Genomic DNA, 25039 nt, shown 5'->3' on the forward strand with positions numbered 1-25039 from the left:
AAAGCAGTATTTCTCAATCTTTTATCATTATCGTTCTCTCAAAAAAGTTAAAATTTATTTTTATTTATTTAAAAAAATTTTTTTAACTTAAGATTTTTTTAATATTTTATTTTTGAGAGAGAGAGAGCGCGCGAGTGAGCAGGAGAGGGGCAAAGAGAGAGGGAGACACAGAACTTGAAGCAGGCTCCAGACTCTGAACTGTCAGCATAGAACCTGACATTGGGCTCAAACCCACAAACTATGAGATCACGACCTGAGCCAAAGTCAGATGCTTAACTGACTGAGCCACCCAGGTGCCCCAAAAGTAAATTTAATAAGAGAAAGTAATTATTAAGAAATAAAATATTGTTGGGTGGTTGAACTTTGTAGGGCCAAAAATCCATTGTACTATCCACTTAGATAGTACAGGTTTTGCTCCCTGAGAACCAATTTGTACTGGGTTAGGGTGATACTGTTACCATTGATAATGCATGCTCAAGAATGAACTGCCCTCATACAGTATATTTCAATTATCATTTGTTGAATGAATTAGTGAATGGAGAGCAAAAGTTCTAATATTGCAAATTCTTTGATTGGAATCATAAAACACCTGTGAATTCTGATGTAATGAAACAGTACCAGCTAGGAATCAAAAAACACTGAATACTAATTTATGGCTCCACTGCTGACTAGTCAGGTGATCTTAGACAAGTTTCTTATCTTAGGGAAATGTGCTTTTAAGCAGCACATAAGAATATGCTTCTAAGGGTTCCCTCCAGCAGTGTGAAAACTGCTGACCTAAATAGCACCAAAGCTGTCTTTCAGTTATGACATTCTGTGCGTCTGTGTTTTTTTGGTTTGAATTCTTAAAGATCTTATATGCTAAACAAAGATAACTACAATGAGAACCATGCCAACTTCTGATTGTGTGTGTCATCAACCATGACATGTATGACCCTGAATTAAACTCAACAATTCAATGTTTAACTTTTTCCTCTTCCCTAAATTTTTTGCAAGGAGGTCTGCTAACAAGGTACAAAACCATGTTCTAGTAACTTTTATTTTGCTAGACTACTCAGCAGAAGTGGTTTTACAGAGCAGTGAAATACTAAAGTCAAGCCGAAGAGTCGCTTTTGATGGGGAACAGTAGACACTATGGATAGCTGGGGCCTGGATAACTTGAAAGTATACCCACCTGTTAGTAATGAAACAGCTGCTGTATGAGACAAGTCTCATTCAGCATTAATATGATTATGCTGATTATACGTGCATTAAAGAACTGGAGAAGATTAAGTGCTCTTCAAAGATTACCTAGAAGCTATTTTTAATGATTAGAAGCATTATGTCCTACAGCTTCATTGGGCTGTAAAGTCATCAGAGGTCCTGAGGCAAGTGCTCTAAGCATGATCACACTGTGAATCTAAGCCTTCAATATGAAAAATATCAGACTCTAAGAAATCTGCATAATACTTATAATCTAGAAGAATTTATGAAGTCATACAAATAAGATGTTACATCAATAACTGGGCCCTAAAAAAATACCAAGGCAGGCAACCAAGCTGAGGTTATTAATTCAGGACCCAGAGGCAGTCCTATTCTTTGTCAGCCCATGGATGATGGACTTCAGGAAGTCTGTGAGCCCTCTGGAATCAAATGGAAAATTGTATCTGCCTACATGCACTTTTTGCAGAAGGTCAAAAATATTTTGGGCCAAGGAAAGTTAACACTCATAGCTTTGGCAGGTATCTTCCAAAGTTAAGATATGTATTTAAATTCACAGAGCTGAAGCTATATGAAGAATCATTTACATTAAGAGCTATTGTTTTTTAAAAAGACTAGACTAGACCCCTGTGTATACAGTTTTTTGCAGATCACTATCTACTTTGCTACCTGCAGGCATGCCATGGGAATCTCCATAAGTCTGTGGCTCAGGACACTTAAAATTTCTGTCTCTTAAGATCATATCTGGTAATTCAGGACTTGTGCTACTTCTGATCACAAGATCATAAGGACTGAGGAAGACTTAAGTAGAACTCTGTTTTTAGGAAGGATTACCCTTAAGCCATTTCAAACACTGAAATGAATATCTGAAGAGATGCAAAAAGACAACTATAAAGTAGGAAGTTAATCACCTGTCAGTATCTCCATATACAACCCTGGCACCCCATTTCTTGGTATCATTCACCAGTTTAATAGCTCGTTCCAAGGTCTCTCTGGCTTTGTGAACAATACTATCACCAACCTGTTGGTACAAACACATTGGAAGTAATTTCTTAACACAGCTTAGTATATATCAGTAGACTTTAACATATAATACTTAATTTTCACTACTATTTCTAAATACGAAACAAGGAGAAAAGAACATAAAAAAGAAAACAGTCATTAGTGTCATAGTTCTTTCTACAAGTACTCATGAAGAAAATGAGGTGAAGAATATAAAGAAAGGAATCAATCGATATATAGACTCACCTGTGAGTGTATCAGTAAGTACAATGGATTATACTTTATACAAGGTATACAGTTACATCTGATTCCTGGAAGAATAAGTCTGGTTTATTCAAGGACTTTCATATATATATATATTTTTTTTCCAAAAAATGTTTATTTTTGAGGAGAGAGAAAGGGCACACAAACTAGTGAGGGAAGGGCAGAAAGAGAGGGAGGCAGGGGAACCAGGTAGGCTCTGCACTGTCAGCACAGAGCCAGACACAGGGCTCGAACTCACAACCCGTGAGATCATGACCTGAGCTGAGGTCAGACACCTCATCAACTGAACCACCCAGGTGCCCCTCATATATGCTTTTATAACCAATTCAGAAGGAAATTACACTGTGTATGTGCATGAGTATGTGTGTGTATATCTTTCAAAATTCTTCTATTGGAGTATTAGGATAATTTCTTTTAATATCATTAAAGTTAATGGTGAACTTCAATCCTAGTGATTGGCTATACATAATTTTTAGATAATACAGAATATAATGAAAAATGTATAATTCTATGATGGAAAATATAAGTGTTCAATTTAAATCAAGTACACAGATATGTCTAACAAGAATACTTCTTTTTTTTTTTTTTTTTTTTGAGTAATGTCTCCATCCAACATGGGACTTGAACTCGTGACCTCCAGATCAAGAGTTGCATGCTCTACCAACTGAGCCAACAAGGCTCTCCTAACAAGGACAGTTTCATTGGTGATTAGTGAGTTTAAACAAAGATCATGGCATAATGACAAAAAGATGATAGATCTTGACAAATACAACAAGCTAATTATATTTTATAGTTAAGTAAATTAAGGAGACCAGCATAGGACTATTGCTTGCTTTATATATATATTAAGTGATCTCTACATCCAACGTGGGGCTTGAACTCACAACCCCAAGATCAAGGGTCACATCCTCTACAGACTGAGCCAGCCAGGTGCCTCCATTTACTAAACTCATTAAAACTAAGGGCTGGGGAAAACTGCCATTTGGCATAAATGGAGCATTCCTTTTAAAATTTTAAAGTAAGAATTATGCACTTTTTCTTTGTATTAAGAAGCCAACAACAGTTATAATCTTTCTCTTTTTACTGTAAAATTTGAATCACCTGAACTAAATGTAGGACTGAGTAAGTGTTTAAAAGGCTCTTTATAGTTGCTTTACAAAGGAAATGTTAAATGAACAAAGGAATAGATTTAAACTGGTAGCAGAAACTTATTGGGTTTAAATTAAGAACCACGAATTCTATGGAGACCTTTAGTATATCAGAAAACCTTGAGAATGTAAACTATATATATCCTGACACATTAAAAAAAGTCATGTTATCTAATTGAAACTCATGTTTGAATAAAATGGTCAATTTGTCATCTGTTGCCACTTTCAAAACAAGATAAACTTTAAAAAATATGTGATGGCAAATAGCTGGAAGGGTGAACCATCTAGTGTCAGAATCAAATATGCTTTTAAGCTACACACATATGAATAAATACACATACTGACCCTAAATGTCTGCCTCCTGCTACCTACTCTGGCCCATTTAAGTTACACCTGGAAGAACAGAACTCTTGTTCTTAAAGAGAACTCTTGCAGCTGTCCCGAAGACCTTGCATTGTGAAGGATTTAGTGGTGGGAGATGGAAGAAGGAAGGAGTGATAATTAAATTAAAAGTGATTCTGCTACTTTGTGCCATGGTTCCTAATCTGAACATTACTCCACTATAGGGCTAAGAGATTAGATTTAAAAAGAGGAAAGGAACTGGTTTTACAGTTTAGGCAATGGTTGGGATCCTGAAAAGTCATAATAAGAAAAATATTTAAGTACAAAATTTCTAAAAATAAGTAGAGTGTTAGTAAGAATGAAGAATAAAGGGAACTCTCGTGCACCACTGGTGGGAGTGCAAATTGGTGCAGCTAACATGGAAAACAATATGGAAGTTCGTCAAAAAATTAAAAATAGAAATACCATTATGATCCAGCAATTCCACTACTGGGTATATATCTGAAGGAAATGAAAACACGAACTGTAAAAGATATATGCACCACTATGTTCACTGCAGCATTATTTACAATAGCTAAGACATGGAAGCAACCAAAGTGGCCACTGACAGATGAATGCACAAAGAAAATCATCTGGAATGATACAGGTTTGAATTGTATGGGTCCACTTATATGTGGATTTTTTCAATAAATACAGTATAGTATGGTAAATGTGTTTTCTCTTATGATTTTAGTAACATTTTCTTTTCTCTAACTTAATTGTAAGAATACAGCATATAATATACACAACATACAAAATACGTGTTAATTGTTCATGTTATCAGTAAGGCTACTAATCAGTAGTAGACTATTTATAGTTAAGTTTTGGGGAGTCAAAAGTTATATGTGGATTTTCAACTCTGTGGGGAGGGTCAGTGCCCCTAATTCCTGCATTCTCCAAGTCTGTGGCTTGTCTTTTCACCCTTGACTGTCTTTTGCAGAGCTGAAAATTATTTTAATGAGGTCCAGCTTATCAATTCTTTCTTTCTTTTATAAATCATGCTTCTAGTGTTGCCAAGTAAAAAGCCATTACCAAATTCAAGGTCATCTAGATTTTTTCCTATGTTATCTTCTAGGAGTTTTATAGTTTTGTGTTTTATAGTTAGGTTTGTGATCCAATTTGAGTTAATTTTTGTGAAGGGTGTAAGGTCTGTGTCTAGATTCACTTATTTTGCTTGTGGATACCCAGTTATCTCAGCACCATTTATTGAAAAGACTATCTTCTGCTTTTCTCCATTGTGTTGCCTTTGCTCCTCTGTTAAAGATCAATTAACTATATTTACGTGGGTCTATTTCTGTAACCTCTATTCTGTTTCACTAATACATTTGTCTATTCTTTGGCCAATACTACACTACCTTGATTACCGTAGCTTTACAGTAAGGCTTAAAGTCAGGTACTGTCAGTTCTCTGAGTTTACTCTTCAAAATTGTATTGTTTTTCTAGGTCTTTTACCTTTCACATAAACTTTAAGATCAGTGTGTTAATATCCACAAAGTAACTTGCTGGGATTTTGACTAGGATTGCATTCAATCTATACATCAATTTGGGATGAACTGACTTTTTTTTTAAATTTTTAATGTTTATTATTTATTACTGAGAGAGAGAGAGAGAGAGAGAGAGAGAGAGAGAGAGCGCGAGAGAGAGAGCGAGCGCACAAGCAGGGGAGGGTTAGAGAGAGGGAGACAGAATCTGAAGCAGGCTCCAGGCTGTCAGTACAGAGCCCAATGCTGGGCTGGAACTCATGAACCGCAAGATCATGACCTGAGCCGAAGCTGGATGCTTCACCGACTGAGCCACCCAGGTGCCCTGGGATGAACTGTCATCTTGACAATACTGAGTCGTCTTATCTATCAACATGGAATATCTTTCCATTTATTTAGCTTTTTCATTTCTTTCACCAGCTGTACAGTTGTCCTCATACAGATCTTATACATACTTTGTTAGATTTATAACAAATATTTCATTTTGTGGGGTGCTAATATAAACAGTGATACAGTTTTAATTTCAAATTTCATTTGTTCATTGCTGGTATATAGGAAAGCAACTGACTTCTGTGTATTAATCCTGCATCCTGTAACCCTGCTATAACTGCTTATTAGTTCTAGGAGATTTTCTGCTAATTCTTTTGGATTTTCTATATAGAGGATTGTGTCATATGTAACAAAGACAGTTTTATTTCTTTCTTCCCAATCTGTGTATTTTTTATGCCCTTTACTTGTCTTACTGCATTAGCTAGAACTTCCAGTTCTTCTATGATGTTGAAAAGCAGTGGTGAGAGGGGTCATCCTTGCCTTGTACCTGATCTTAGTAGGGAAGCTTCAAGTTTTTCATAGCTAAGTATGGTATTAGCTGTAGGTTTTTTTGTAGATATTCTTTATGAAGTTGAGAAAGTTCCCCTCTTCCTAGTTTACAGAGGGCTTTTTATGATGAATGGATATTGGATTCTGCAAATGCTCTTTCTGCATCTATTGTTAAGATCATGTGGCTTTTCCCTGCATGTGATGTGATGGATCTCACTAATTGATTTTCAAAGGTTAAACCAGCCTTGCATGCCTGGGATAAATCCCACTTGGTTGTGGTGTGTAATTGTTTTTATATATTGTTGGATTTGAATTGCTAATATTTGTTGAAAATTTTTGCATCTATGTTCATGAGAGATATTGGTGTATAGTTTCTTGTAATGTCTTTTCCTGGTTTCGGTATTATGATTATGCTGGCCTCACAGAATGACTTAGAAAGTATTTCCTCTGCTTGTATTTTCTGAAAGAGATTGTAGAGAATTGGTATAATTTTTTCCATAAATGTTTGGTAGAATTTACTTACCAGGGAACCCATCTGGGCCTGGTGCCTTCTATTTTGGAGGTTATTAATTACTGATTCAATTTCTTTAATAGATAAAGCCTATTCAGGCTATTTCTTCCTGTGTGAGTTTTGGCAGATTATGTCCTTTAAATAATTGGTTCATTTCATCTAGGGTATCAAATATGTGTACATAGTATTCTTTTATTATCTTCTTAATGTCCTATGGGGCCTGAAGTGATGTCTCCTCTTTTATTTCTAATATTAGTAATTTGTGTCTTCTTTCTTTTTTTTCCTTAGGCTGGCTAAAGGCTTATTGATTTTATTATTCTTTAAAAAAACCTAGCTTTTGGGTTCTTTGATTTTTCTCAATTTGTTTTTAATTCCACTGATTTCTGATATAATTTTTATTATTACTTTTTTTCAGTTCACTTTGAATTTATTTTCTAGTTTCCTAAGGTGGAAGCTTAGAGGATTAGTTTTAGATCTTTCTCTTTTTTTTTTTTTCTAATAATGGATTCAATATTATAAAAATTTCACTCTACACCTGCTTTTGCTGATTTCCACCAATTGTGATAATTGTGTTTTCATTTAGTTCAAAATATTTTAAAATTTCTTTTAGAATGTCTCTAGGCATTTGGGGATTTTCCAGCTGTCTTTCTGTTATTGATATCTAGCCTATCAACTGCAAGATGATTTGAGAGCAGACATTATACGATTCATATTCTTTCAAATTTGTTAAGGTGTGTTTTATGACCCAGAATGAGATCCGTCTTGGTGCATGTTCCATGCAAGCTTGAGAAGAATGCATTTTCCGGTGTTGAATGAAGTAGTCTATATATAAATGCCCACTATATTCATTTGGTTGTCTTGCTGAGTTCAACTACATTCTTACTGATTTTGCTTATTTTTTCCTGTTTGTTGCCCTTGTTTTTTGTTCCTATTTTTGTTTTCTTCTCTTTTTCTTCCTCTTGTGGTTCTATTTGATAGGATTCCATTTTTCTCTTTTCTTACACATCAATCACATTTCTTTTTATTTTTTGTAAAAGTGGTTGCCTTCAATTTTGCTATAATACATTTACTTTCAATATACCACTGTGAAATACCACTATACCACTTCACAGCAGGGCAAGTACTTCATAATGATGAAATAATTCTAATTACTTCCAGCCTTTATGTCATTTCTGTCACTCATTTTACTTATACATAAGCATATGCATATATATACCTAATCCAATTCATTGTTGCTATTATCATTTTGAACAAATTGTTATCTGTTAGATCAATTAAAAATAAGAAAAACAGGGGTGCCTCAGCCGGCTGAATGTCCAACTCTTTTTTTTGGTTGAGGTCATGATCTTAGTTTGTGAGATACTCTTTTTTTTGGTTGAGGTCATGATCTTAGTTTGTGAGATCAAGGCCCATGTCGGGCTCTGCACTGACAGTGTGGAGCCTGTTTGGGATTCTCCCTTTCCTTCTCTCTCTGCCCCTACCCTTCTCTCTCTCAAATAAGCTTAAAAAAAAAAAAAAAGAAACAGGGAATGAGAAATAAAAGTATTTATTTTACTTTACCTTCATTTATTCCTTCTCTGAGGATCTTTTGTTCTTTATGTAGATCTGAGTTTCTGACCTATATTATTTTCCTTCTTTCTAAAGAGCTTCTTACAACATTTCTTGCAAGGCAGTTCTGCTGCCACAAATTCCCTCAATTTTTGTCTGAGAAAGTCTTCATTTCTCCTTTGCTTCTGAACAGTAATTTTTCAGGGTACAGAATTCCAGGTTGGAGTACTTTTTCCTCTCAACACTTTAAATATTTCACTCCATTCTCTTCTTGCTTGCATGGTTTCAAGGAAGAAGCTGGATGTAATTCTTATCTTTGTTTCTGCATAGGTAAGTTATCCCTGACCCCCATCTTCTTTCAGGATCTAACATTTTTTTACTGATTTTCTGTAGTCTGAAAATGATATCCCTAGGTTTATTTTTTTGCACTGTTTGGTGTTCTTTGAACTTCCTGGATCTGTGGTTTGGTGTCTGACACTAATTTGGGGGACACTGTCAGTCACTATTGTTTGCAATATTTTTCTGTTCCTTCCTTTCTTCTCCTTCTGGAATCCCTACTACATGTATGTTATAACTTCTGTAGTTGTCCCAGTTTTAGAATATTCTGTTCTTTTTTTTTTTTTTTTTTTTTTTTTTTAGTCTGTTTTCTCATTGCTTCTCAGTTTTAGCAGTTTGGGTTGAGATTTCTTCAAATTCAGAGATTCTTTTTTCAGCCATGTCTAGTCTGCTAATAAGCCCATCAAAGGCATTCTTCATTTCTGTTCAAGTGTTTTTCATCTTTAGCATTTCTTTTTTGTTCTTTCTTAGAATCTGCATCTCTCTGCTTACATTGCCCATCTGTTCTTGCATGCTGTGTACTTTATCCATTAGAGCTCTTTGCACCTTAATCATAGTTGTTTTAAATTTGCAGTCTAATAATTCCAACATCTCTGCCACATCTAAGTTTGGTTCTGATGCTTGCTCTGTCTCTTCAAACTGTGTCTTTTACTTTAGAGATGTCTTGTAATTTTTTTTTTTTTTTTGACAGCTAGACATGAAGTATCAAGTAAAAAGGAATTGCTAGAAATAGGCCTTTAGTAATACGGTGGTAATCTGTGCGGGGGGAGGGGAAGTCTTCTATAGTTCTAGGAGTAAGACTTAGTCTTTCAGTGAAACTGTACCTCTGGACTATGTACTTTACATGTGCTTCTCAGTCTTCTTCCCCACCTTTGGTGGGACAGGATGGCTAGAAGAGGCTGGAGTATTTCCCTTCCTCCACATGGAAGGCCAGAGCACTCGGAGCTGGGTATTTCCCTTCTCTCAGGTCAGTTAGGCTCTGACAGAACGCTAGCAGGTTAGGCTCCAGTTAAAGTTTCTCCTGAAGGCAGACCTTGTTAAGGACAGGATGCTCTGGTGTATTTCAAAATGGTTCCTTTCCCCTCTCCGTGTCAGAAGCACAAGGGAATTTTTCTTGTGTGAGAGAAAACTTGTGAGAACTTGGTTGAGCTCCTAGAGGTAAAAATCACAAAAGTGTGGGGGCCCTGATGACTAGGTCCCTTGGAGTCTTAGTCTCTCAGATTTGTCCACACTGAACTTCCAGCAATTCATCAGTTGATGTTTCCCTACCTCAAGCACTGGTTCCTGCAGAGGTTTCTGCTCTTGTGAGCTGTGCTTCTTTGTATTTACCTGTTGGGTCTTTTCAATTTTGGGGGTAGTACTTTGCCCTGTGACCTCACTTCTGACAGATCTCAGAATGGTTGATTTTTTAGTATGTTCAGCTTTTTACTTGTGGGGAGAGAGTGGCTCCTCTGAGTTTCTTATATGCTGGACCTGAAATTGAAAGTCCCTTGCACAAGTTTTTGAAGTTTATTCTGCCTATTGTGGGCTATGTGGGACTTTATCCTTCCACTGCTTTTCCCTTCCTGAACTACTAACATGGTATACTGCAATGTTCTAGCTTTCATCTGGCATAAAAAGAGCACCAATAAAATAATACTACTCTGTTCTTTTCTCAATCACTAGTAAGTTATTGCATTACTCTGTCACACTATATTGTATTCATGTTAAATTTACACCCTAATTTAGTGAGTAGCAAGAAATTAGCCTTATTCTATGAAAAGTATCTTTCAATTGCAACTACCTCGGCTAAAGAAAGGTTTTGTTTTACATCTATTGGTAGGTACATTAGTAAACATGGAATGTTTGGTCATTCTGACATTTGGAGAAGCCAACCTAACATCAGATTTGTCAACACATTAAAAGGAATTATTCAGTACCAAGGTTGTTGTAAACACTGCTATAAATGCAGCACTAAAATCTCATGATAATAGTTTGCTACAGTATGCTCATCGAGCTATGTAGAAATAGATGTATGATAAAGAGTTCTCATAGAGAAAAGCCCAAAACTCAGAAGATTTTTTTATGTATACAAGTTCCAGTTTGAGAAAAGCTGATCTTATGTCACGGAAATGAAAACCTTTCAAGTTTTAAAATAAAACAAAATACTTTAATGAACAGATATTCATTTAATGCTGCTTTAGTATCTTGAAAAAACTACAGATTTCTATGACTTACCTCAATGCATGGCATTCTCCCAGAAAAATTTGCAGCTGTATAGCCAAATGTGACATTTGCTATAAGCTTAAGTCCTAGCTGACGTGCATCGAGCATTCGTGAAAGGGCTCTGTCCTGCTTGTAAGCCTTCATGGACTGTTTCACCATGAGTCTAGTCTTCAAAATTTCTTCAAGCATTCTTGGTAGCACACCCTTTCTTACTGAAGGCTATTGTAAAGAAAAAAGAATATTTAAAATCCCTTAATAGTTATAGATTTAGATAATTAAGAAGGAAGTACAAAGTATAACAATGGCCAACTGTCATGAACTGAAACATACTAACAATTGAGTGGCCACAGGGCCAGTGGCCATCAATACAAAATCATCACATTTTCCTTCTTTTGAAGAGCACTTTTTTCCTAAAAGGTTCCTATAATGTTTATAAATCTAATGTAGCACTATTATGTGAGTTCAGAGACCTCCAGAAAGGAGGATGTCAAGCTAGCGCATAAGAGATCATACAACAAGTTCAGAGGGAAATTTTGTCCAAAAATTTGATCCAAACCCCCACTCTTTCAGAAAGACACACGGGATTTGTATCACTCATAACAAACCTCAGTTTTTAAAGATCTCATCCTAATGACCCCACACAGTAATCTGCATGGAACTCCATTTATCTACCTTGGAAGAATGATGAGCTGGGTTGACTCTGCTGACATTCAAACCTGCAGTTCCAGGGACTCTAGGTATTTCAAATCTGATGCTTAGACCACTAAGCCATCCCCTCCGGCCTATATTTATTAGCAATCTGGAAGAGGGGATGAATAGTGAGGTGATAAAATTTGTTGATGCCAAAAAAAAAAAATCATTTGTATTAATCAAGACTAGGGAGAATTTATGAGAACTCCAGTAGGAATGAAAACCACAAAACAGTATTAACTTTGAAGATGATTCACAGACACGTGCAAGGTAATGCATGTCGGACTGAACAATTAAAACCTTAGGTATAGGATAATCACACTCCTGAATATTAAAAAATCTTAGTTTTATTAAGCTTTACATATTGGGTCAAAATGTAGATGCAAGTTTTAAAAATGCTGTTAAAGGGAGATAATATAACAAACCACTACATATGTGACAACGAAAACATATTCTAACCTCTAATTCATTCTGTGTACCTTATGAAGCAGTCACAATGTTTTTGTTAAGATGTAATATATGTCATGTTAAAGAGGTAATATTTTTCAAAGAGGAGTATGTCATGAGTCTCTGGTGAGAATTTTTCTCCTATCTAAATAGCTAATTTTTAGGTACTCTTTAAACACAGCATCCTCTTACTGGTAGAAAATGATGCTACTTTTGCTAAGTACACCAGAATGAATCTGAGGGCTTGTGGGGTCCATGCTACCATCAACCACCCTACTGTACCGTGATTCTAATACAGACTCACTGCTAAGGAAATAGAACAAAAAAGGAATGAAGTTGGCATAAAAGAGGCAATATACTCTTCTCCTAGAATCTCTCCTATTTGTCTTTAATTTATTCATTTATGAGGCTCTTCTTTGTCTCTTTTATGGGGAGATTAGGGCTAGAAAAAAAGAGATCCTATTACTGGTTTGGGTATCTTAAAAATGCAATCAATAAATATATTAGAGTATCATTTCTAAGGCAGTCTTACTTTAAAATACTGTAGGACAATTAGAATTTACATATTAGAGCAATTTAAATCTTTTAACATTGTTGTGATCGTCAATTAGCTAGTCTCAGATTCTAATAGAGGTCAGAAGGCACATATGCACATTTCTCTCAGTATTTTATTAAAAACTAAATTCTAACAAAAGACTTTAAATCTAAATTCATGCAAAATAAGACAACTGGTTTTTAAAAAATAATTTCTTAGAAAATTCCTATAATCTTTACTTTTTAAGATAAGATATTCAAGCAGACTTGGGCTTTTTTCTTTGTATTATATGCCAACAGCATCTAAAGCATTAGCTCTCCAAAGGTTAAGCCATAGTTGATACCTTTCACTTATAAGAGAGTATTACCTTGACAAAAGCTATTCCATTGGGGGACACTGTGATATCATGCCTAATTTGGTAAAGTAAATCTGGAGGTACTCTTAGAGAGGTACAGCCAAATTTGAACTCATCATACCTATTAAGAAAGAAAACATTAAGCAAATACTTCTCAAATCATAGAATAGCGATACTAGACAATTTTAGGAATCTGATTCCATTAGAAATTCATTTTCAAGTATCTAAGCATGAATTTATTTACTTAGCAATATCGTTATTTAATTACCAAATAGCAGTTCTTCAAATTTTCACAAATTATTAAAAGAAACATTTCTTAAATGGCATTATCCTAAAATTTATGGGTAATCTATATTGAAATACCAGATTTCAACTCAACATATGATCACCTTACACTAAGTTCCTTAAAGAAAAATTTTAAGCCTTAAATAAAAAGATTATAAATAACTTTTCCAAATTCTGTTCTTAATAAAAAGACAGGATTACCAATATAATTTCCACAAATGCTTTCTAGAAAGGAATGAGTATACTCTAGGTTAACACTACAATGCTTGGTTTTACACATACAATAATCATTATAAAGGAAGACTATTTCTTATATGAGAAAAATACATACTCCTTTGAGTATTAAAAATGTTATTCTCATTCAGTATACAATTCAGTTGACATGAATATATAAAACCTAACATTTAACAATTTAACTTAAAAAAAATCATAGACTATTTTTAAGAAAAGTCAAGAAGAGGTGATAGCTGGAGACAGAAGATCATAATCCTTACACTGTTCCACTGAAAAGTGATTTATATCAACAAATTAAATTTAACTCTCATTTGAAGAGACCACAGGGGGCGTCTGGCTGGCTCAGTCAGTTAAGCATGATTTTTGCTCAGGTGGTGATCTTGTGGTGGTAAGATTCAGCCCCGTGTCGGGCTCTGCACTAAGTGTGGAGCCTGCTTAAGAGTCTCTCTCTCTCTCCTCTCTCTCTCTCTCTCTCTCTCTGTCACTCCCCTGCTCACACTCTCTCTCAAAAAAAAAAAAAAAAAAAAAAAGAGAGAGAGCATGCATAGATATGCACAGAGAATGAAACAAATGAGCTGCAAGACTGATCTATTTATAATCTTCTTCATATGAATTATCCATTCATGATGCTGAATTAGTCATACAGTTACCCAAATCCAGGTCAATTAGTAAGGTAACAACAAAGAATGAATTAGCTATGCTACAGCCCATTCACCTTGCTCAAAAGGAAAGTCTTAAATGCAAAGAGACACTCAAAGAAAGTCTAATTTTAGTAAGAAGTACAAGCACAACATAATTATAAATATGAAAAAAAAAACTTACTTTCCCAAGTTCTCCACATGGCCAAGGCAGGTGGAAAAGCAGTAGTTATATGCAATCACAATCGAAGGATATAGTGACTGGAAATCCAAAACGAGAACAGAATTGCTGTAGAAGCGGGATTCAGGCTCCATAATTAGGGGAACACACTGAGGGGCTCTCATTTGGGATCTTTGCTGAACACTAGGTGTCACAGGAATATAGTTCATTGGTTTAGCAATACGCAACATCATTGATTCCACACGGTACTGCAGGCAGAGAGGTGGAAGTAGGAAGAAAAGAAGAAACAGTTTAAATAAAAATATATTGGTCTCTGAATATCTGATAATTATTTAAGGGGATGTTTTGCTCTTCAGAAGAAGGCTGCTTTCTTACAATGCAGTTATATAATATAGGTTACTTAGTCAGCTTTCAGGTGCCAGAGAAGGCATTCATAAATCCTTTTCTCGTAGTCCTATAACTTTTATAAAAACTGTAAAATACATTAAATATCTTATAAGTCAATTTTGGAAAGAGACACAATTAGATTTCTTCTTATATTTAAATACATCTATTTAATAATAAACAGATACAGGAAAGACTGTATAGTTTAACAATTTCATTTGAAAAGTTGGCCAGTGGTCTTTGACAGATTTGAGAAAGTTAGAGAGTGAAAGTCAGGAGACTTGAGATGGATAAATCTCAAGTTACTCCAATTTTCCGAGAAGGAAGGAAACAAGGATTGAACAGTAGTCAGATTAATATGGTCCCTCACAAAGCTGAATCAAGCAATTACTGACTGTTTGTAACATCCACCAATAAGCAGATAGTTTGGAGTATTAGAAAAAGAAAGCACTCACAAGAACCAGCATGGATCACAGAAATGTTCTCATGTGGTTTTAAGGTATCTTTGCCTTTTCAAATTGTTATTAAAACTTGTGGGGGGATATAAATTAAAAAAAAAAGCTTATAAGCAATACAGTTAAATAAACAAACATGTTTATTTTACGTTTTTAATGTTTATTTTATTTTTGAGAGAGACAGAGAGAGAGAGAGAGAGAGAGAGACAGACAGACAGACAGACACAGTGCGAGTCAGGGAGGGGCAGAGAGAGAGAGACGGAGATACAAAATCCAAAGCAGGCTCCATCCAGGCTCTGAGCTGTCAGTGCAAAGCGCAATGCGGGGCTCAAACTCACAAGCTGTGAGATCATGACCTCAGCCGAAGTCAGACAGTCAGGCGCCCCATAAACATACTTGTTTATTAATAAACACGCCAAATTAGAGCTCTGTGGGGTTAAGGAACCTAAGTGAATTAATGTAGTATCCCTGATGTCTAGCACAGTGTTTATTTAACACACTAAAGGTATTCAAATCAGTATTTGTTGAATGAATGCATGAAATCCTTTTGGGTGATGCATCTGACGAAATCTCTCATATCCCTGGGAAATTAATTAAAAAGATATGAATTAAATGACTTTATGATCCTATTTTTAACTTCTTAAAAAAGTGATACAGTCACTTATATTGATCCCAAATCCTCTTCTTTATTTTTATATTAAACTTATTTGTGGGGCGCCTGGGTGGCTCAGTCGGTTAAGTGTTTGACTCCGGATTTCAGCTTAGATCATGACCTCATGGGTTTGTGAGTTTGAGCCCTGCATTGGGCTCTGTGCTGGCAGCACAGAGCTTGCTTGAGATTTTCTCTCTCTCTCTCTCTCTCAAAATAAATAAACTTAAAAAAAAAAAACAAACACAAACTTATTTGTTGGGAAATAGGAGACGTTGAAATCAGGAATATAAAACAAAAGAGAGGCTGACTTTCTTTGATGCTTCCCTAGTTTTAAGGGGCCTTTGAAGGCATCCCTGATGACACTGATATTATTCAGGCACAAATATTCTCACGGACACAGCCATTGAGTTTTTCAACAGCATAAAAAACTTAGCAGTAGCCAGAAAGTTGGTATGGAGAGAAAATAAAAAGTGGAGCTGTTAAGTGAAATTAAAGCTTTTCCAGAAAATAAATTACAAGATATGATTAACCAGCTATATATTAGTTCGTACCACATAGAAAGTTCAAAATATCAAATCACCTCAAACATCTCACAAGTTATCACTCACACATAACTTTCGTGGTATATAGGGAAAACTGATTTCCTACCTGTGAACCCCTTGTGAGTACATGTAAAAACTGAATGCCAAAGAGTCTAGCCATTTCACTGGTTTTCCCAATCAAGTCCAGCTGTTCTAACATTTGGAGATTTCCACGGACACGGCTAATGTAGTGATCAACCATTTTCCATCTGTTAAAAGAGAATCCATGCTATGAACATGAGGAAAAAATTTGGACACTTGAAAACTAGTACTGTTTTAATTCTTACCAAAACCTACACATTAAAAATGAGGATTTAAGGAGGGAGTCATGGTGTGAGTCTTTAGCAAAATATGTAAAGGAGTTAAACATTAGAAAATTTCATATACTTCAAGGGCATAAAACCTAGTGAAAATATCAAAGTTTAAAATAGTACTTGTGATAAGGTGGTAAGATTAAGGGTAATTATTTTCAGTATTTTGCTTGATGTTGCTCTATTTTTGTTATAAAAAATTAACATTCTCTCTTAGATGCCACTGCTGCTGATGCAATAATTACACAATTATAATTTATCACATATACGTTCTTAAAGAACATGAAGGCTGGGGCGGTGCCTGGGTGGCTCAGTCGGTTAAGTGTCCAACGTCGGCTCAGGTCATGATCTTGCGGTTTCTGAGTTTGAGCCCTGCGTAGGGCTCTGTGCTGACAGCTCAGAGCCTGGAGCCTGCTTCAGTTTCTGTGTCTCCCTCTCCTGTGGACCTTCCCCACTTGCGCTCTCTCTCAAAAATAAATAAAAACATTAAAAAATAATTTAAAAAAAGGGCTTTGGGATACCACCGTAACTACCAGTCTAACAGCATGCATTGTCTGTTAATGGGAAAAAATACAATAATTTGGTGAGTTAGGAAAATAGCTTTAGTGAGGTTATACATGGGGTAAATATGTCAAATCAGTATTTTCTATGAAAATACTAATATTCTGTTCTTTGATTTAAACCTTTACAAAAATTAAACTCTTTACCCTAACATGTTTTTTTTTAATTAAATAGACTCCAAGCCCAACGTGGGGTTCAAACTAACAACCCCGAGGTTGAGAGTCACATGCTCTACCGACTGAGCCAGCCAGGTGCTCCTTCCTTACCTTTTTTGTTAAGAAAACAAATAACAACAATAAACCTTCCCCCAAAGCCATAAACATAAGTTTTAAAGAATAAAATTTATTCATTTAATGATTATTAAGGTTCAAATATATTGCAACCTTTAAGTATACCTTTTAGAATAGTCATAACTGTTCAATAAAGTTTTAAAAGTCATGATACATGATTCATACATGTAGAAAAACTAGATGTAAAATAGCGCAGTTGCATTGGCAAATGGTCTGGAAATTCCTCAAATTGTTAAACATAGAGTTACCATGTAATTCACCAATTCCACTCCTTAGTATACATCCAAGAGGAGTGAAAACATACATCTATACAAAAACTTGTACATGAATGTTCTTAACAGCACTATTCATAGCCAAAAAGTGGAAATAACCCAAGTATACATCAAGTGATGAATAAATAAAATGTGGTATTACACTCATACAATGGAATTGTTACTTGGCAACAAAAGGAAATGAAGTACTGACACATGCTACAATATGAATTAATCTGGACAACATAAACTGAAAGCAGTCAGTCACAAAAGGCAACACATTATATGATTCCATTGATAAGAAATGTCCAAAATAGGCAAATCTATGGAGAAAGAAAGTAGATTAGTAGGGGTGGGGGTAGAGAAGGGAAGACTGGAGGGTGATGGCTAGGAGATGCAGGATTTCTTTTTGGAATAATGCAAATATTAAGATTTATTGCGGTAATGGTTGCACAACTGAATATACGAACAGCATCTAACTGTACTATCTATCTATCTATTCATAAATAGGCTTCACGCCCAGCACAGAGCCCAACACGTGGCTTGAACTCAAAACCCTGATATCAAGACCTGAGCTGAGACCAAGAGTTGCGTGCTTAACCAACTGAGTCGCTCACCACCCCTAAATGTATGTACACTTTAAATGGGTGAATTATATGGTATGTGAATTGTATCTGAATAACAGCTAAAAAGAAATAACAAAAACCTATCCTAAAAACTTTATATAATTATTCAATTTTTAAATAAAATAAACAGAAATACTATTCTATAACTTGTATTTCTAACCTAATATATTGTGACTGTTTCCCCATATTTATGTATTTTATAGCTATTGACTATTATATGAGTTTATGATATTTACCTTACATGACTATTACATCATTTATAATTTAGTGGCTTGGTTTTGAGTATCTTTTATTACTATAAGCAATGCTATAATGAATATCTTTGCAGTTGAGTCTTTGTACAAATGCTGAAATATTTCCTTAAAATAAATGCCTAAATATGGTCAAAGGTCTGCTATGATTTAGTTTTTAAATTCTTTAAAGTTTTTATTTGAGGGAGGGAAGGAGGGACAGAGCATGCACAAGCAGGGGAGAGGGGCAGAAGAGGGAGAGATAATCTTAAGTGGGCTTCATGCTCAGCCCAATGCAGGACTTGATCCCACAACCTTGGATCATGGCCTGAGCCAAAATCAGGATCAACGGACTGAGCCACCCAGGAACCCTGATTTTGTTTTTAATATTAGTCTCACACTACTTTCCAGAGGGTTTTAATAATTTACATTCAAACTAGAGATGATAAAGTACTTGTTTTCTTGCATCTCTGTCAATACTGGGGATTATAGTTTTTTAAGTTATTACTAGTTTATAGGCAAAAAAATTGTATCACATTTTAATGTATTTTGTTTCAGATTATTAAGGTAATCCTTCAATAATACAGATTTGGCAAATGTGAATCTGAGATAACACATTATATGTGGATTCAGTCAGTCCCTTTAAAATAAAACAAAATAGATCTAATGACTCATGCGTTCTGTGGTCATGGATGGTCAATGACCTGCTGAGTTCCCAGATTCTTTTTTCTGCTTAGTCTGGTCTACTGTTGGACCCCTCTAATAAATTTTTCAGTTCAGTTACTATGTTCTTCAGTTCCATGATTTCTCTTTAGTACTTTTAAATATTTTCTATCTCTGATAAAATTCTTACTTTGCTCATGTACTGTTCTCTTGACCTTGGTGAGCATCTTTATGACTACTATTTTGACATCTGTCAGGTAAATCATATAGCTCTGTTTCATTATGGTCAGTTTCTGGAAATTTATTTTCTTCCTTTGTTTGGAGCATCTTTGCCTGATTCTTCATTTTCCTTGACTCTTTATGTTGGTGTCCAACATTAGACAAAGCAGGCGTTTCTCCCAGTCTTCATGGACTAGCCTTATAGTCCAATCATCCCTGCCAGAGATTCTGAGGAACTCTACCAACTCTTTCCCTTCCCAGGAAGAAGCAGGCAGCTGTGGTTTCTGTTCATCCACTGTGCTGAGAAGGGGGAGTTATGTTATCTGCTAGTCCAAACCACTATCTTTGTTCTCCTCTGGTCAGCTGGACCATGTTCTACTTGTCAGAGCTCTAAGACTAGAAAGACAGATGGAAGTTCTTTGTGTAGCTGTGGAGGAGTTGGGGCACTGGATGCATGTATCTCTTTCTCTCCCCAGGGGTAAGCTGAGAGGTAGGATTTTTCATCCACTCACTCTGTGGGCAGGGGGAAGGATCTATGGCATCTACCAGCCCATACCACCATCTCCATTTGGCTCTGCCAGCTAGACTGTGCTGGTTGTTAGAAACTCCTTGGAAAAGCTGGGGTGCTGGACATGCAAACCACCCTCCCATACCCTTCCCTTAGAGAAGCTAGGGGCCTTTTCCTGATCATATGGCTCTGCGCCAGAGGCAGGGTCCCTGGCAAGAGGGTGTCCCAAATCTTCCGACCAGCTTTGTTGAGTCTGGTCCTGCATTCACCCAGGGTGCAAGAATCTTTCAATCAGTTTCTGGATTTCTCATAAAGGGAATCTGTCTGTGAAGCGTTGCTGAATCAGTGTGTTTATAGGGGAAGGAGGGCCCAGGATTTCCTACTCTACCATCTTGCTGATGTCACTCTGTATCTTTCCTAATGTATATTTTTAAAGTATTTAAAAAGTGGACTTTTTAAATTAAAAAAGCAATCTTTTTAACATAAAATCACCTTCATCCCTAACTTCTAGACCTATTTGGTTAGCCAAGTGATATAAAAAGAGAATGGAATTACACTGTGGACTTAAAAAAAAAATAAACATAGTGTGACAATGCAGAATTCTGTTAGGTAATTTTGTTGTTGTCGTTAAAGAATTATGCCATCCTCCTAACACTTTGTGAAACTCAAGTGTGATAGGCAACACAAAAGAGGAAGAGGAAGGGAAATATAAAGTATAAGCTATTCATGATAGGCCTGGGTAGGTGGTGAACTTAGAGCATCTTGAGGGTACAGGGTATTTTTTGGGACAGGGCATGTAAGAAGGTGACAAAAAAAGGAGATTTAAGAATTCTCAGTACAGATTTCTTATTCTGAACTTTTTTCTTTGGATTGGCTCTATCTACATCCAGGAAATGAAGAAAAACATTTTGAACGTTATCTTCTTGAGCTACGTAACTCTACTACCAACACAGAGCTCCTACCTCAGAAACTGGGATAGTATTTAATAACTATTGCTTGGAAAGCAGATGAAATCAGAATGCTACTATGAGTTCTCTAGATCAGTAATATTAGGGATTAGGAGAGGTTTTATAGACTGATAGAGGAATCTAATCACGAAACATAATATTTTATGGAAAAAGACATTCTAAGTCCCAAACAACAAAACTTCAGGAACATAACTTGTTTATATAAATCAAGGGTTTTCAGGAGACTGAATGTGAATTCATAAAAACAAAGTGATAATAATCAGGGCTCCTCCAAGCTTTACAAACAGATTTAATACAAGAAATTCTTGACTAGCAAGTTACTCTAATTTTTGAGACCATTTATAAAATATGTATATATTTACAAATATATATATATTTACATATATATTTACATATATATTGTACAAAGCAAATGCAAATTAAAGAGTATGACTCACTTTGTTGGTAAAAATCCACTTAAATTTTTAAAATAAAATTGTGAGATCTTCCAAAGTATCTCCAAAGAAAGACTGTATGGACTCTCCATGTAACACAAGCCATCTAACATAAATGGTCTAATGTCTAGTTCAAGTCCCTTATGTAATATGTTAGGTCCAGCTCTTGATTTCACTTGGCAAGAGCAATTATTTATCATCCTAATTAGAGGTAGCAAAACATGCATTTACAGCACTTTAGGGCTTAAAAATAAACCAATAAATGTAGTTTTCAATGGTAACTTTAATATTACCATTAAAAGTTTCACTTTAGGGGTGTCTGTGTGGCTCAGTCGATTAAGCATCTGACTTTGGCTTAGGTCATGATCTCACGGTTCGGGAGTTTGAACTGTCAGCGCAGAGCCCACTTGGAATCCTCTGGCTCCCTCTCTCTGCCCTTCCCCCACTCACATGCACACTCTCCCCAAAATACACATTAAAAAAATAATAAAAGTTTCATTTTATTTACGGGTAGATAACTTCTTCTAAACTTCTGTTTCTATAAGGCTTTCATTATAAGCTTAGTGCTTTCTGTGATTTCAGTTTACTTGAGATTCCTCAAAGGAGACTGCAGATGACATGCTCAGAAAGCAGTTCCCCTAAACACATCAAGTTATTTCTAAGGCTACATCTTTCCAGCCTCATCATCATGTGGCCTTCCAATTCAATAAGCAGAGCTTCATTCCTTTCAAACATCAGACGCATTAATTTCATGGCTTTTTTTCTTTATATAGCTATTTTTTAAGCTTATTACTATCATTTTACTTTCAACTTAAGGAAAAGTAGAGGTGGGAACTTTCACTTCTGACTATGACAGAACAACTGGTACTGGACTAGTCTGAAGCTGCTTTGATATAACAGTTGAGATGATTGTTTCTGGGCAACAAACAATAGGCAATGCAAGATTGTGCTTCTCGAGAGAAGAAAAACCCATCAGGTGAGCCCCAGCCCACGAGGAGAAAACTTCCTAAAATATACTGCAGTATACTACAGTCTAAGTATAGTGTGGCTGTCTTGCTAAGCCACGGAGACAGAGATTAGAGTTATGTAGTTTGTAGCTGGAATCTATGGGACAGGGTGTATGTGCAAGAAGCAGAGGTTAGCAGTCAGTAATCCAGGTGGGGGGTTCCTGTGAGTGACTGGCCCAGGGCTGCACTGAAAATGAGGAAGATGAAACCATATGAAGCTTACTAAGGAGAGCTGCTGTGGGCTTGGGTTTGGAATTAAACTATTCAGACAGTGCTGGGGTTGGAGGGCTAGCAATGCCAGAGGAGAGATGTCATTATCCCTTTATTAACAATTGGGCACCCAGCTGAGAGCCCAGAAAAACCGTGCCTTCGGAGGCCTTTGTCCTAGAGCAAGGCCTACTTTAGACAAACCTCAAACTAAGCACTAGCAACATGCCAACAGGATAGAGTTTGGAGACAGAGTCCTGCCAAGTTTGAGGGATGTAGGAAACACCTTGGCTTTCCAGAAAACCACCTTAACAAATAAAAACTAGGTTTGCATAAGTTCAATAAGTGATCAGCCAATAACTGAATTGCAAACTAGAGCAAATATAAACATGCTTCACAGGAAGATAATAAATCTCCAGAATCTGTACAACAGAACATCAAAAATATCCATTACATAATTATGCAAAGAAACAAACAAAAATATGATCCACAGTTAGGAGAATAAGCAGTTAAACAGAAGCTAATACAGAGAGAGCCAGATGTTGTATTTAGTAACTATTACAAGTATGTTCAGGAATCTAAGGAAAAAAATATTCAAAAAATTAAAAGAAAAATAAGGTCTTAATGAGCAAATGAATAGGGAAACAAAATATGGAAACTCTGAAAAGAAAGAACCAAGTGAGAATTTGGAAACTAAAAATACAGTAACTGAAATTCAAAAAGGTTATTCGCTGGCCTTAACAGCAGACTGGTGATGACAGAAGTTGATGACAGATAGGTCGTTAGAGAAAGACTGAAGAAAACTGTACAGTGCCTCAAAAATCTGTGGGACACTGTCAAATAGTTTAACGCACGTGTAATTGGAGTCTTACAAAAGAGTGAGATTGGGACAGAAAAATTATTTAAAGAAATAGCCAAAAATTTCCTAAATTTGATGAAAAACATCAACTTAAATCTCTAGGAAGCACAGCAAACACCAAGAAAGGTAAGTAAATTTTTAAAATTTCACAATAGTGAAATTATTGAAAACCAAAAGCAAAGAGAAAAACTTTGAAAGCAGCCAGGAAAAAAAAAATTACAGAATTCTGCTTCAGATATTGAAAGCTATAAAGTATATCACTCCAGTCTAACAATAATAAAAAGCAAGAAAATCTACACAATCATGTTTTCTGGAAGCCATCTGACAGTTGCGGTTACAAGAGAATCAGGTGAACTAAATTTCACAGGGTGACAAACACATCTGAGGACACATAACTTATTTCATCTTTGGCAGAGCACTGGCAGCCAAGGCAGCTGCCATAAAATCATTTAAGAATGAAAGTTAAAATATTAATAAATTCTTAAAGGTCATGCATGGGATGCATGATAGTTTAGAATCACTAGGAACCCCAGATACCAGAAGAGTAGTTTTCCATGGGCCCCCCATGAAAACTGGGGGCAGGGCACAAAGGATTGAAATCTTCCTCTGACTCATCTCTCATATGAAGCAAAGGCTTGAGGTGCTATGGGACTGGCAAGAAACTCTAATCCTCAGGATTTAAGCAGAGATCCACTATCTCTGGGGAAAGAATAAATGCAAAAGATGTCTAATGCTGGGAAGGGCAGGCAACCTCCCCTGTTCCAACTGTGTACCTTGTACTAAGTAACAAGCAGCAGCTGTCTACCACTGGAAAAGAGGCAGGAGACCCTCCCATCATAGATTCCAGGCAAAGAAACAGCGCTGCTGAGGAAGGAGAGAAGGACTCTCCCCCTGGGGGAGAGTCAGAAGTCTGCTTGGGGCCAAGACCTGGCAAGGGTACAAAGCAGAAGTCCATTGCACTGTGGGAAGTGCAGGAATGTTGAGAAAGACTCATCCCTGAGCCTCAGGAGAATAGAAACTTCTAAAACCTGACTCTGGACCAGGAGAGCTGAGTAATTCCTTCTGTTTGCATACACTGGAAAAATGAGGAGCATGGCTGTTGATTTCTCATTAGAAACAATGGAGGCCAGAAAAAAAAAAAAGGAGTGAAATCTTTAAAATGGTGAAAGAAAAAAAAAACAAAAAACAAAAAACAAAAACTCAACTCCAGAATTAGACACTGAAAATATCCTTCAAAAATAAGGTTGTGATAAAGATATTTACAGATAAAGGCTGAGAGAATTTGTTGCCAGCGGACTTGCACTAGAAGAATTGCCAAAGAAAACAATTTAGCAGTTTCTTAAAATGTTAAACACACTAACCATGGGACCCTGCAATTTCACTCCTTGAGAGATGAAAATGTATGTTCACACAAAGACTTGCACATAGTTTTATTCTTAATAGCCTCAAACAAGACACAACTCAATTGTCCATCAATAGGTGACTGGATAAACTGTGGTATATCCACACAATGGAGTATTACTTCTTAATAAAACTGAACAAATTACTGGTTTACACAGCAACAAGGCTGAAT

The 25039-nt window shown here is 36.0% G+C and overlaps 1 protein-coding gene across 3 annotated transcripts in view; it reads right to left on the bottom strand.

Moving 5' to 3' along the window:
• REV3L (REV3 like, DNA directed polymerase zeta catalytic subunit) overlaps positions 1 to 25039 on the bottom strand; it is a 172413-nt gene that overhangs the window by 15995 nt on the left and 131379 nt on the right. For 2 of the 3 annotated variants that reach the window (XM_042986999.1, XM_042987000.1), the window contains exons 22-26: positions 16400 to 16541; positions 14264 to 14508; positions 12935 to 13043; positions 10908 to 11114; positions 2112 to 2221 (exon numbers count right to left, since the gene is read on the bottom strand). In XM_042986999.1, the coding sequence (XP_042842933.1) occupies positions 2112 to 2221; positions 10908 to 11114; positions 12935 to 13043; positions 14264 to 14508; positions 16400 to 16541 (813 nt within the window). Of the gene's footprint in view, positions 1 to 2111; positions 2222 to 10907; positions 11115 to 11568; positions 11695 to 12934; positions 13044 to 14263; positions 14509 to 16399; positions 16542 to 25039 lie in introns of those variants that run through there. The other variant, XM_042987001.1, reaches the window with a different exon arrangement.

This window comes from Panthera tigris, chromosome B2 (genome assembly GCF_018350195.1).
Source record: "Panthera tigris isolate Pti1 chromosome B2, P.tigris_Pti1_mat1.1, whole genome shotgun sequence".
In the NCBI taxonomy this organism is placed as follows: domain Eukaryota; kingdom Metazoa; phylum Chordata; class Mammalia; order Carnivora; family Felidae; genus Panthera; species Panthera tigris.